This window comes from Tigriopus californicus, chromosome 7, assembly GCF_007210705.1.
Source record: "Tigriopus californicus strain San Diego chromosome 7, Tcal_SD_v2.1, whole genome shotgun sequence".
Classification (NCBI taxonomy): Eukaryota; Metazoa; Arthropoda; class Copepoda; order Harpacticoida; family Harpacticidae; genus Tigriopus; species Tigriopus californicus.
The window spans coordinates 4,151,961-4,167,100 of record NC_081446.1 but is presented as its reverse complement, the minus strand read 5'-3'; the positions used below and the strand labels follow the sequence as shown (position 1 = coordinate 4,167,100).

Below are 15,140 nucleotides of genomic sequence, written 5' to 3'. Positions count from 1 at the left end.
TGTCCGCGTATCGACTTACCATTGAGAACATCTTGCCGCTGGCTTTCCTTCTTCCCCAAACGATCGAGATCCTCTTTGGCCAGGGCCTTTCGCCAGTCCTCTGTGGAGGGCTCATAGTCCGAATCAGGGGCCTCGAAGTCATCACCATCGATGGTGTGATAATGATGTTCCAGGGACTGGGGCCCGGGGGATCTAAAGGCTTGTGAATGACTGGATATCGGCGTGGACGACGATGGAACGGCACTGGCGGACGCAGCGGTCACCATTTCCTGGGATCCGGCTGGACTATCAACTGACGACCGACTGAAAGCGGAAAAGCAAACAGAAGAAATTATAGCTGGGGAACGCATTCATCAAGTGAAATCATTGAAATGGTACATAAATGGTCCAAGCTAGGAGACGTGAAAAACCTGAAACGAGATATGGTTCATCTGGGGGAACATTGGCAACTTCAAGATTGTTTTCACTCTCCACATGGGGAGTAAGAGAACTCGCCATAAATTAGTAATGAAGCAGAAAGAAATCCTTCGCTAATGTCAAGGGGTCTGTCATTTTATACTTATTCCGCCCACATCACGACTTATTATACATTCTAGCGAATGCATATATGTACAACCGTGAGGAGGAGAAAGTATTCGGCAAAGAGCCATGGCATGTATAGCCTCACTTAGGGCTCAACATGGAACATACGAGGTTACTCAACAGCCTCTTTCTCCTTTCCTATGGCAGATCAAGGTGGGAAAAAAGAGAGAGAGAGGAGGAATGTGATGAAAATGGTCTCGCTTCGAAGTAACCATCATTATCCTCGACAGACAAGAATGGACACAATCTCTTAGGTACCTAGTGGTTTTGAACGGTTCAATTGGGCCTCTCTCGCTGGGAAAGGATGATGATGATGATGATAATAATAACGATGATGATGATGATGATGATAACCGTGGTTGTGGAGCGGGAGGAGGGGGAGGGGGCGGTGTAGGCGGTGTAGGCGGCGATGGTGGGATGGTTATTGAAGAGACACTATCAAAATGGGCTTTGCCTTCTCCGTCATCTCCATTTAATGAGGTTGACCATCTGGGACTGCGTGGAGGCGTTTCGTGGACACCATTGGTCGGTAGTAGTTCAGTGCTAGATGGCCTTGAATTGAGATTATTCTTGATGGAACACGTTTCTTCAATGACCCGTTCCAAGCACCTGGTCCACTTGTCGGCCTCTTCTTTGGAAGCGGCCAGAAACTGTCGAGGGGAGGAATCTTTGGCAGATGTTTTTGGGCACATTTGAAAGTAACGTGTCCTTTTGTCGACCTTCCTAATATCTTTCCCATCTGAAGTGACACGTCTCACGGTCCATTCTGATAAGTCAAAGGCCATCTTGGGAAGAGAGGCTTCTTCAATTTTGTATTTACTGCCTCCTGATGCCGATAGGACGTGAAACACATACAGGGTAGGAGTAGAGCCGCCGAGGATGCTACTCGGTAAACTGGTATCCACAGGTTCTGACAATATGCACCAATAATGCTTGTAATTCTGTGGGAAAGGAATAGGGAAGGTTCTTGCTTGCTTGCTTGCTTGCTTGCTTGCGAGAGAGAGAGCGAGATCGAGGTCTAATTTCAAAAACGTGGCTTAATTCACTGAATTTTAAACGTACGTTAAAGTGACTCCAGTTTTCTCGTTTGTTGTACTCTACCGGAATAATCAAGATGTTAAAAAAAACAACAACATTACTCTTCCAGGTTTATGAAACAAAACCAAGAGCAATGGGACCAATTGAGTCCGTATACAAATAATCTCTTTCTTTCTCCCTCTCTCGCCTGCTTTTTTGCTATGCAAAAAAGCAATCTTTGGCATGTAGAAGCGCACCTTAAAGCCCGATGTTCTTTTGATTTCCAAATAGCCTTCGTGTCTGGAACATCGGAGTCCAGCCGTCTGTTGGAAAAGTAAATCCTGATAATTGATTTGCTTCATCTGTTGATTCTGTTCCACATTCGAAGAGGACAGACTACTAGTGGAGTGATCCAAGCTCGAAAGGCTGGTGAGACTTTCTCGTATCATATTGGGAACATCGCGAAGGCTCATATTTTCCAAGTTGTACTCCGATTTAGAATTGGACCAACTGAAACGATGCTTTTTCAATTTAGCATTGGCCGCCGACTCTTTGAGAGACTTTGACCTCAAAGGAACACTAGTTGTGGGACCATTGGTCTTTGAAGAGGGCACTCTATCGCCCATTTTGGACGAGTTGGCCGCACCTGACCTTGACGCCAACGACACTGCCTGAGGATGAAGGGGTGGTTTGCCGGACACATCGTGGAGTGACTTTGATCGACTGAGATTGGCCATGCTTTGTTTGGGGGATGCTAGAGTGGTGGTTGTGGGTGGTGACGAACCCACACTGAACGAGGTCATTGTGGGCGATGACGGCTGAAAAGCAAAATTTGTTCCACCACACGGAGACAAATGGTCAATCTTGGGAGAAGGAAGATCAAGGGCAAAGGCCGGAGTTGAGCATTTCAAGATGGGCACTGCCGGTAAAGGTGAGTTTTCCTTTCCTTTTGTTTCACACTCTGCTTCGTCCATCTCACCGCAGCAGCTCACGGGTTGTTTGTCATCGAACTCGTCAATATCAGAAGAACCAAGACAGTCGTCCAGGGTTTCCACGGCAGCAAAGACCTCGTCCAGTTTCTCCGAAGGCGCATCGAGTTCGTCTAGTTCTGGCTCATCGGAGACTTCTGTCGGGAAGTCTTGAGAAGAACACGAGTCTGGACTAACCTTGGAGACGAGCCCTTCTAAAAAGGTCACTTTCACTTGCTTGTCTCCGGGTGAAGAACCAATCGTATGAGATCTGCGAATAGCACTCTTGGCCTTCTTGGGATTCGAGGCCACTTCAGAGCTCACAGAGTTCTCCCAACTTTTGTATCCCAGGTCAGGAGGCGACATGTCTTCACCGTCGCTGGAACCGCATCGAGTGCGGGCTTCCAGGTCCTGAACGGATGACTCCAAGATGGATACCTTCTTGTCGATCCGCTCACTTGTGTCAGAGATCTTGGCCAGACCTTCATCCATGACGGAGAGATTCTTTCTCAATTGTGTAAATCCAGAGTCCAAATTCGACAGCACTTTAGCTAGGATCTCAGGCGATTCCACGATGGGCGAGAGCGCAGACGAATCTGTTGCTAACTCATCACTTGGATTCAAATTCGTTTCAGTTTCCTCCATCTCCAATCCCAACGATATTTCAACACTCACGCGGAGTTGGGCAACATTTTTTATTTAATGCAAAGACAGTCATTCAAACTGGTTTTGATCACTAAGGCCGGCGTGTATAAACACTTTCTTCGTTTCGTTTCTGTGGCAACTTTGAATATGATCTAAGAAGCAAGTCCGAAACGTCTCAAACTCACACCCAAAATGACAAACAGCGACATTCGCAAGTCCAGAGTTCATCACTGCTCAATCAAACTACGTTCGTGAGCTCTTTTAGCAGTCTGTTTCTGATAAGAATGCACATTTTAGGCCGAGAGGGATCTCGCAGACCTCACAAAATTCACCATCCAGCTTGATAAGACCACAAACTGAATGAGTATCTTTTTCGCGCAACTGATCATGTGAGTTTCTCAAGGTTATCAACAGCACTTTTTTCTCTCACTCTCTTCCCCAATGCGGCGGTAAGGTGAGGAGAGGGGATGAATGTATTGTCACACATTGACATCCACATCAAAGTCAATCATTCAGTGCTTAATAAATCTCTTGAGTGTGGCCTGTTAGTCACCACCGACATATTCACTCACTCACTCATTCACTCGGCGACTCAATCCCTGTTCCGTCGTCACATACACACAAACATGTGTGTGTGTGTGTGTGTGTGTGTGTGTGTGTGTGTGTGTGTGTGTGTGTGTGTGTGGAGATCCTTTTGTGGCTCCCTATGAGTAGATTCTTTGAAGATTTTTCGTCTCTGAATACATTTCACAGCAATTTTTCGTGCCAGCGGGTGTGCATAATCAGCTGGTGCCTCGTCAAAAGGTGTTGTCGGAAGGAGTTCGGGTTCTTTTTTCGTTGTGGCGTCCGCAGCTCTCACTCAACGTTTCCCGAGCCTTCCAAGACTTATTTGCAACACCCTCAAGTTAAATTTAGTCAAACTTTACCCCACATCAAAACACACCAAACTGTGCACGGAATTCACTGCTGATATTTCATGGCCGGACTCGTTTTGGCGGCGAGTGTACTTCGAGTTCTACCTTCATCCTCACCACCACTATCACTACTACTTTGGATGTATACTACTATACTACTACTACTGCTTCTAATACCACCACCACCACCATTGCTTCACAAGCTCACATGAAGGAGAAGGAGGAGGAGGAGGAGGAGGAGGAGTATACGATAGAGATTGCACTGGAATCCCATTTGGGCCCGTAGGTTTGCTCGTGTGTGTGGATAGATGGATAGGTTTGTATGTAGGTAGAAGGGCAGCTGTCGAGAACAACGAGGTCTCATTGGACCTCGAGGAAATGCCAATATCTCAATTCAATCTAGCCGGATACGAAAATAAACGCCAACATGAATCCTTTTGACAGAGACTGAATGGGTTACGGCCAGCATACTACCCATCTCGAGATATCGAGACTGGAAGGTCCTGACCCAAGTTAACCAACAACCGAGACCTGAGAGAAGATTCGGGTTTTTTATTTGCATGGATTTTAATAGGAGAGGCTCTGCCTAGAAGGATCGAAATCGCCCAAGAACCCACATGTGATGGTTAAACAAGACAATGCCCCGAGAGCGCTTCAGAGTGAGGTTCTAATAGGTATGCGATTTCAAAGCCTGCCCAAAACCAGTGTTTCGAGTCTCTTGAGTGCATGTATATATACGTAGACAAGAGGATTCTTTTATAAGGTAAGGTACAGGATGATAGCAAACTTCAAGCAAGCCGAGCCAAGCGCCTCAAGAAGGCGGAAGACACGGCACACACGCACGTTTAAAAACATCTGCAAGGCACATTGAAATCAGGGTCAGGCGTTACAAGTGAATGACCAAATGCCATAATTTCGACACCCTTGGAGGTAGGTGAAAAATTAGGGAAAATGTACAAACGACATCCAAGCCACTTCAAGGCCCTTTAGCCACTCCCACACATACCAAATAAATCGGTTTGTTCAAGTGACTTGAGAACCACCACTACCACCATCACCACCACCACTAACTTCAATCATCATTATCATTATCGTCCATGCAAACACATCCAACTCCGGACCCTGTCCAACTCTGTATGTATTTCACTTGTATTGGCTCTACCCAACCCTCCCATTTGTGGACAGTTCATCAAGTTCGAAAAACCAGACACAGAAACATATCTTGTTGCATCAACCATTCCATTCGATCAGTTCTCACGAATTCTCCAGAGAATATAGCCGAGGAAGTACAAGCGATGATAGATGGAATAAAGTGTCTTGCTTGGTCGTGTTTCTACTCCTATACCGCTTTTGGTTTGGTGTGCCTTGACAAGGAGAAACCGATGACAGACGGTGAAAGACGAACAACCCAATAACAATATAACAACAACCGCCACCACCAATACCACTACTACCACTGTACTATCAAATGGAAATAATGATATATATGCACATTGTCTTCAATAAGCCCGAATGCTGTCCTGGCTTTTTGAGGGGGCGAAGCTGCTTCTTGATTGAAGTTCGGGGAGCACTGTTCGCTCGACTCGGTGGATCTTCTCGGTCCCGCACACATTAGCCAATATTGATATATGAAGTGTTTGATCAGTGTGTCTTTGGGCCCGAGATTACTGTGTTACCAAATTCATGCTGTCTCATGTCCCTTCTCTAGCTACATTTTAAGACACTTGACGCTTCCTGGAAGGAGAAGAAGCCAATTCATAGTGGTGACTCATTTGACGACTAACAGACTATCAACTCAAATACAATTGTTAGCAACCTTAAAGAAGGGGTTCAAAGGCTAATAGCCAACAAGTAATGACCTTCCTAAGTCGAGCATAATTCACTGATAAGGAGATACAAGCCGAATCTAGATAAGCCCTTGACGTCAGAGGCCATGTTTCATCTGCCAACGAGCTACCAAAAAAACCTCGAAGTATTATTGCATGGAACCCCACCATGTTCCATTGCTCGTTATTGTGCCGAGCTTTCAATCCGTCGTCGCTTTAACACAACAATTGAGGACCACCTTGAAAAACGAGGCGTCGTTTCCACGCCTTTGAATACCAACCGACCTAAAATTACCTACACAGAGTGCTCCAAGGAACGGGGTTTTCTCCACAGCTTTTGAAGGGACTACTGAGCCAACCTGTTCGTACTCGGTTCCATTCTTGGAAACCTCTCTTCCAAAACGGTGTGCCCGTCGCCAAAGCAAGGACGCTAGAGAGGAAATCCGTCATTGAAAAGAATCCTAGGAGACCAAGGGTGGAAAATGACCAGTTTCTATGATGGAAGTCCTACAATGGATTAGACTGGAGACCAACAGTTTTGGTGCTTATCTACCACCTGCCTGGTTGGAATACAAATCTTGGTCTCGACAAAGCAATCCAGGCCCAGATTCATTTGCGAGGAAACTTATGACTGGGTCTCGTGATAGGAATGCCAATAACCACATTCAAAGATAAAGTACAAACCAGCTGCCTGACCATTTCATATCGAAGCGCAAATGTGTTCCATTATCCTCATTCTTTCTTGCCAAATGTACTGCTTCCAAGGACGATGCTCCGTCCAGGAACAATGGAATTGTTTCCATCACTCACATCAAGATGAACTCGGGTATAAATAAAATAAGAACCTATTTTTTTTTTTTTGACATTTCCACTAAACTTCCATGCCTTGACATTTATAACTGGTGGACAAGCACCAGGTGTCTCATGATTGAGGTATGGTTCATTTAGTCACCTCCGTCAAAAAGACCACCTGAGATTTCGGGTGATCCAATGTCTGTTACAGGATATCACTGAGGGAGAAGCTCGATTTTAGAGGGAGACTGATATGACCTTTCCTAGGCACCCTGTAGTCAAGATGCAAGGTGGGTCCGCGCCACGGAAAAATAACCTAACTTGTCATACAATCTCACGGAGTGTGAGTCATGTCCAAAAGCCGCAGACTCAACTTGGTCAAGGAGTTCGTTTTTGTTTCTTCGTTTTCTAAACTTCAAGCAAGACATCTCTGCACACATATAACTGACATTTCCACTCACCGATATTAGAAACCAACCCTAGATTGATACGTATCTGATTCGTGTATGAGATTTTTAATGCAGTCCCTCCCTCGTGGCAATGAATGAAGGACTCATCAAGGCTATCGGACTTGGTTGATCTTATTCTTATTCGGCTCGCACGCCATTATGTGTGGAAATTGATAGACTAGTCAGACATCTTTTTCCTGTCCATCTCTCGGTCACAAAAAGAGGAAAAAAGAAGGTGCAAGTTTCAAGACATGTGGCTCAGTCCGTGGGACACAGGATTTGGAGTCTGCACAGGAACCTCCTCTTACATCTCCATTCACCTCTAATTAGTATAGGCCGATAAGAAGGACACATTGTCCAGCATAAATATATGCATCCCTGAGGCCGCGTCCACGTTTTCCTCCCTTCGATCCTCGTGTGGCCTTTCATGCTTCCAAAGAATATTGGATGGATCACGAGAACTCTTGGAACCTAGAGGCGAACACATCCTTCACTCATGAGAGTTGTAGGTCTGACTCGAGAGGTTTGTTGGTTGGTTTCAAATTTGACATGACTTCGTCCTCGTCTTGAGCAAAGCAAACTTTTTGCCGGGTTCGAATGGAATTTTCTCTCCCTCCATCTCCGATGGGCTCTTTCTCCCCCCTTCTCTTTGGTCTTCCAAAGATTGACGTATTAATTAGAAAAAGTGACGTGAAAAGAAGCAAGAAATGAAGAAGACATTTCCAACACTTTGTGGATCTTCGTTTGTGAACCTCGGTATGACTTGATTGAAACGAATCTACCCGAACCAAAAGTTCTGCCGAAGCGTACACTGTAGAGTGTGCTAGAAGATTGGGATAGTTCCACCAGCCCAGTCAATAGGGGACACAATTTGAAATGATTAACTCGAGGCCCTTTTTCGGTTAAACTTGAAAGCCAGTGAGAGAGAACCAAAGACGTTCAACCGGTTCTTTCAACTTCCGAGGCCCCTTGTTCCAACACAAAAAAAATTGGCATAGCTTGTTCCCCCTAAAATTTGATGGAGCCTGCGAGACTCCGCTCATAATTCGGCCCCAAAATAAAGAAGAGACTTTTGCAGATAATGCAACTCAGAAAATGGTCGAGGGCATCCAACGAATACTAGGGATTTCACGACTTTTGGAACACTTCAAATTGAACTCGATCAATTCGGTTCCGTTTCTTTTGTCCATAAGGCCCTTGTGTTTGAGCGGAAATGAAAAATGTATTGGGAGAACTCAGCAAAAACTGGCACTTGACATCAGTCGAGAGGTAGCGAATTAAGTATAGAGAACCTGTCACTCGTCCAGCCAACCATATGCTTGATGCTGATGTCTGAGAACTCATAAAGAAGCTACCCGTGGCAGGGCGATTTTAATATTATACAGCACAGCACCCTGATTCCAGCTTTGCCAATGTTCCCCCATCACAGACTTTAAACGCCTTGGCTGTTTTAATACACAAACAATGTTTCAAAATCGCTCCTAAAGTTCTTCTTACCTGGCTGACAGACTAGATGTTGAGCTCCCTGAGCTGGTTGTTTGTTGATGAGGTGGAATTTCGACTTCGACGTCACTGGAATACAAAAGGTGCAGAAAATGTCATGATTACGTCTCATTTGGACCCTCAAGAGCTGGTCCTCTTTCTATAGGGAAGGAGGAGCAAATTATGGAACATATCATTAACAACATAATGTGCCACTTCAGTTCCGAGAATAATGGAAGCCTGGGTGAATGCTTTTTCTCAAGTCAGCTTAAGGATCTCAATGAAGCGGTGATCCAGATTGAGCACCCAAATTCAGATGTAATGAAGCAAAAAAGTAGATAGCTTTCAAAAACAAGAGAAAGGAGAAGGCGGAAACGTCGGGCACATACGTAGTACATTCTCTTGTCAAAGCGTTGGCAAGTACCGTTCATGAGATCGCATGGGCTCGTGGCCTCATTGTGGATGAAGTTAGAGCAAGAAAAACTACTGGGCTCAACGATCACTAGATTCGATCGAAGTGTTGCAGGTCATCGTGTTCCACAAATCTTAGTGAGTGGTTTGGAACATTGGCGGACATCCAAGTTGGATCAGCTCTAAGCTCATTACGGGTGATTGACGACCGAGCAACCCACCCACGCATCCACCCAAACACATGGTTGATATATATCAAGTCGAGAGAGAGCCTTCGTTTAATAATGAACGAGGAAGACTCGCTCAACTGGTGGGGAATACACATATTCCATATAGCCACATCATGAAAACAGGGCTTTCACATGGCATAAACATAAATAACAACTGTTGGATGGAATAATGAACGGGCTTGAAAGGAGATCTGAAGACAGTAGTGGTTCCAATGAATAGCTGGCTAGGTTTATGTTAAGCCTGCTACTTGCACTAATGATTTTGTAACCAAATAGACGTACTTTCATGGGAAAAGTCATCATTCTTGATGGTCAAATAGGCATTTCTCCAGTCTTGGGGAAAAGAGGAAAAGGTTATTTTCCCGCTCGTTTGATTTCCCCTATCAATGACTTCAATCTTTCATATCTCTCTTTATTGGTTGGAACGTGCCATTGAATGAGCTTTGCCGAGGGGGACCGGACAACTTCATAGAAACTTTTTCAAAGAAATCTTACAATCAAAGCGACCATGAATGGCATAATAACAAGGACGCCATTAGAGTACTGCATGCTCGAACTCTGCGAGGTCCCAAGCGTTTGGGTCAACAGTATCCGTATTACAATGGCTCCACCTTCAACGTGGAGCGAGAATTTTAACAATTGGGAGGAACCACTCAATGACATGCGACCTCTTAGCTCCGCTGTCTTTTGTGGGACAGGGAACAAAAAAGCTGGACCTACCACCGGTCGACACATTGACGTTGCCAAAGGACAAACAAGACCCATGACAACAGGACTGGGTAATTACAGTCTTTCCAGAACAACATGGTAGCAACACCGACGAGCGAAGATGAAAAAAAAATCTCATGAAATGCGGTTCTTCCCGTGGCTAGAATGGATTGTGGACCATGCCAGAAGCACTAGTGCTTTAAAGGGCCACCTGAGACCAGAGGACGATGAGTGAATGGGTTAATTACGGAATGAATGCATCTGACACAATTACAAGTAAAGCAGAGGTCTTCGAAAACATTGGCCATGGTCTTGAGGCTGGAAAACGAAAACTTCAGTGTTCCATGGCGGAGGCCTAAACAAAGTTGGGAAGTCTCTCGCTCCCAAAATAACCCGGCCCATCATATCTGACTACTCACGCCTGGAGCTAGGCTTGATGAAGTGCAAGTTATGGCATGTAATCCTTTTATGTCAAAGTCTGGTACTAAGCACTAGGCATGCACTTTCAAAAGTATTCCGAGAGAACAAGGCCTTGTGGTCACACTCATGGCACGTCTACTCTACCATGCCTCGACCGACTTAGTAACGTTTTTTCTTCATTGGAAAAACCGAGGACAGTCTACTACATTGTGGAACAAAAGTTTGATAATCCTCACAGGGAATGAAGACACACCATCACTAGGTACAGCCACGACTTAGTACTTGGAGGACGTTTCAACTCATTGGATCTGACACAAAGAGCCTCGTAATTAAGCACCCATGGGAGTTGGGAGATCGGATAAAAATACAATGACGACCAGATGGTTCGTACCTGGCGCACGGAGAGTCTGTCGAGTACGGTGATCTGGGAAGGAGGATTGGACGCGGATTATTGGCTGCGTAGTTCTGAAGAAATATTGGATCGGACATGGAGTGCCGCCTGGGTTTGTTTTGCATTACGGCCAAGAGGTTGCTGGACAGGCTCTTGATGTCTGCATCTTCGGTTGTTTTCGTTTTGCTAGGTTTCCCACTTGGAATGTAAATCCCGGGGACATCTTCGATTTTACGTTTTGGAAACACAAACAAAGGCCGCCTGGGGGAATCGGTATCATCGCATATTGATGGCGACGTGGCACTGGCCGCCGAGAATGCTTGTGAGTCACCAACACTACTGACAAGACCGGTGCCGGAGGGAAAATCATCTGATTGAGCGTTTGAAGAACCTAGAAGGTTTAGGTTGGGAGACTTATTGCTTTGACTGTTGTTGAACTTAAACTCGCCCAGCTTTAAACCCGGGGAATCCGTGTTGGAGGTGGGAATGTCCGTCGAGCTTTTCCACTTGGATTTCTTGTTTTTGCTCAGCCCTGGCATAAGAAGGCTCATGGGGGAAGGAGATCGGGAGCCCCGCCTTAGTTTGCGAAAGGCGTTGGTGACAGCATTGGACGATTGTAAAGCCAATGCTTCCTGATGAGCCTGCTCCAAGCGAATGACTTGAGCCTTTTCCAACATGATAGCCGCCTCATCCCCATCCATGGGAGGGAAACTGGACATTCGTCGCCTGGCGTTCTGTATGATTTCCTCTCGGGACTCCTTGAACTGATCTGTGTTATCCAAGTGTGTCACGGAACTCCGTCGTCGCCGATACGGAAAGAGGTGGCGGATGGACAACCCACAGCTCTCAGGTGGGGACTGAGGAGTGTCCATGTCATCGTATGGCTGCTTTCTTTTGTCATCATTGTCATGAGCATCGTCTTTGCCCATGTTTCCCATTCGAGAAAAAATCTCAGACACCCGACGGAAATGGAGTCGTTGTCCTTGGGGGGCTTCCAACGTTGGGGTGGCGGCAGTAGAGTTTGTACCCTGCTTGGGAAACAACAGATTCACTAATGATTTCCGTCGGTTACGCCCTCGCTTTGGGGTTTCCAGCGGGGGTGTTTCAGGACCACCAACGGCACTCGGTGTCACCTCACACTCTATCCTGATTTCACACGTGGAATGATTGGGACCCCTTGTCACGGGGGTTCTGTCAGGTACCTCAAATTGTAGCCCATAGTCTTCATGGTTACCATTGATGTCCTCGTCTTCATCATCATCGTTAGCTGGAAGATGTATTGTAGGCAAGTGAAGACGACTCGGTTTCGGTTTTGAGGGCGATTGAACGGGACTTGGAGTGACGCGGTCCAAGCGTGGAACAACATCTCTGATGGGGGTAGTGGGCGTGGGAGGCTGTTGTACTATCAGGGGAGGGGGGCCAACAATTGGGAGGGAAGGGGGTCCCGTGCTGATGAACTGCGTGACTTGGATCCGAGGTTGAGGCAACAAAGGTCCTTGGTCTCGAGAAACGCAAAGGCTTTGAGACCGAGCTGTCTTCTTTCGCGATTTCTTCTTGCCTGCATGCTTTCGGTGTGTACTTGGTGAGCAGTCAATTGTTTGCACAATCACCGTTGGCATTGACATATTGTGCAAGAGTTTCTTTTGTTGATGTGGGTGCGGGAATGGGGAGGCCGATCTAGGCCGTTGTGAAGGTGGAGCAGGAGCAGGAGCAGGAGCAGGAGGCTTCTTGTCGGAAAAATGGGCCGTTTCAGTTGGGTCATTGTGGATGAGGGAGGCCGCAAAAGCTGAGGCTGCTTGTCTCGAGGAGTGACCCAACATCTCGGCAGCAACGGCGGTGGTGGCGGCGTCCTCCTCCTCTTCGGTGGGCGAATTTTGACCATCTTGGATGCAATAGCAGAGTGACGAATTCATTGGCAATGGCTTGGCTTCATGGAGTTCAACTTCATTTTGCTCTGGCTTTAGCACCCTCTGATGATACTCCACCATGTTAATCATGGGTGCATCTATTTGACTGAGGATCAATTCTTGGCTCTTTTCTCTGGATCTGCTGATTAGAGTCGGAGGCATGTCAATCCACCACTTGTTAGTTCACAATCACCAATCGCGAGCCGATCACTGGCTCCGAACAACGATCCGATCTTCCCTCTCGATCCAAAATCATCACTCACAAGATCATCCTGGCCAACTTGAGCACATTCGACCCAAAGCTCCAGGCTTTGAGCCATTTCCAACACATCCAACCATGATGGTATCACATTGTCTAATGGCATTCTGTACTCAATTGTGACCCACCTGATCAGGCGGTCCCCTACATACTGGTCTGGTTCGCTACTTGCTGGCCTTCATTCCCTCTTGGCCTCCTATAGGCTTCCATACTTCTTCCATGCTTGCTTCCTTCCGCCTACCCTCTTTCTCTTTGTCCGCCTCTTCTTCTTCGTCTTCCTTAGGTTTCGTGTTCATTTTCTTCTCTCGCACAAGTTCCATAAACCAACCGTCTTTCCTCAACCAAAATTGCCTGGTCTTTTCCGCGCAAAAGCTCACGGCCTCTCGTCTTTCCATTGATGGTCGACTTGGCCTTGGAGTTTCTCCTTTTCCATCCCAAGACACACGTGCTCGCATTTGCGTTTCACCCATAGCTTAGAGGCGGACCAGGGGCAAGACACAGAACCACAAGAGAGGGCAGCAGTGGATGTGCACACCTGCGTTTGCGGCCCACTACGGTAGATCCCATCCAACTCTACTCGCCCTGTTTAAAGTACATCCTCGACTATTCCGGATGACGCCTAACGTTGTTGCTGCCCCTCAACGACTTATTCTTTTGCCGATTACTTCTCCCCAAAGCCCGCACCTCGCAGAGACACCATGGTCCATTCTCTATCCGTGTAACTAGAGTTTAAGAAAGAAAAGGATTTCCCAGTCCTTTCCAGCCCTACAATTCCTTCTTGAAACGGATATGTTCCATTCCCTCTCTTGTCGGTGTGGTTAGTAATATCATGTAAATGTTTTGTGACACGTAAGTGTCAATTTGTTCAGCTATATTGCTCCGCATAGGATTCTGTTGGATCATCAATAGGTTGTGGCCCCAAAATGAGCCCAACAGACGGCGCCCAAAATGCAATCTGGGCGAATTAAAAAAAGAGGTAGACCGGTGATAATAAATTTGTCCCGAAGAAAGGACACGAGCTCGGAAAGAAACGAGAGGAGAAAAGCCCATTAGAGGCCAGGTTATCTTCTAAAGAGCAACGACACTACCAAACATTCAAAGTTTGCGGGACGAAGACGCCTTTTTGGTTAACTGCCGCTCACCCCAGAATATTTAATCATAGTCAGAATTAATTTTAGGCCCAAATCAACACGCCAACCTACCACTCGGAGCAGCTTCGTGTCCTCTTCCGAAACGAGAAGGGTGATTTGGAGCGATCCCTGAGCTGATGTGCGGGCGATCGTCTGGCCTTGGAGATCATGTCCAATAGCGAGCTCGGTGTGGGGCTAAACGTACCCAATCTCTTTTCACTTGAGCTCCTGCGAGGATGGGCCACGCGTAAAGAGCCCGTGGGTTGAGCCAAGACAAATCGAAGGGTCTCAGAGGGCCGCGATTGGTCGTCATCTGGCAAGAATGTGGACAAGGCCGTGGTCATGGTCCGACCTCGATCAATTGGGAAGCTCATGATCCTTCACTCCAACAGGAGGACTATTTGCACATTTTTGCACTCAGGGCACCACTCATTTGATCAGGAACCACTCTTGAGCACAAGAGCACACAAATCCCTTTCGGAGTTCGTCGGCCAGCATTTGAGCATCACTAAGAACTTTTACGTTGTTGCAATGGATGCAGCTCTGAGTGATGTACTTCAAAGTGTTGCCCACAAGAGATATTTGCAACCCCGAGGTCCAACATGATCCTCAACAATGGAGTGAGACTTCGATTTTCAGGCAACGTCAACACAAGTAAATCATTTGTTATGAATTTTCAACGCCTTGCTCGCTCCATCGGAGGACAAGAAGAATTGTAGTAGTTGCTGGAGCCGTCAGCCCTGGCAGAAGAAGTAGTAGTAGTAGTAGTAGCAGTGGTAGTACTAGTAGTAAATGTACTAGAGGAGTTGGAAAGACGGATGAAAGGACGAAGGAAGAAGGAAGAGCGGAGGAAAGCACCTAAAGATTCTACCACTGAACAACGTACCTTGCTCAACAAACAAACTCCAGCCTCGACCGATTCCGACTCGCCTTGACTTTCTGCCCAGCTCTAAAATATACGACGACGATGACTAGCACTCTGACTTCTTCTTCCTGGCCCTCACACAGA

At 46.5% G+C, this 15,140-nt stretch overlaps 1 protein-coding gene across 15 annotated transcripts in view; it reads right to left on the bottom strand.

Annotated features, from left to right (window-relative positions):
• LOC131884098 (uncharacterized) overlaps positions 1 to 15,140 on the bottom strand; it is a 123,192-nt gene that overhangs the window by 32,072 nt on the left and 75,980 nt on the right. For 13 of the 15 annotated variants that reach the window (XM_059231746.1, XM_059231748.1, XM_059231743.1 and 10 more), the window contains 2 exons: positions 8,691 to 8,765; positions 20 to 303 (listed from right to left, as the gene is read on the bottom strand). In XM_059231746.1, coding sequence (XP_059087729.1) covers positions 20 to 303; positions 8,691 to 8,765 — 359 coding nt within the window. Of the gene's footprint in view, positions 1 to 19; positions 304 to 840; positions 1,524 to 1,856; positions 3,534 to 8,690; positions 8,766 to 10,835; positions 13,291 to 15,140 lie in introns of those variants that run through there. The other 2 variants (XM_059231749.1, XM_059231755.1) reach the window with 2 other exon arrangements.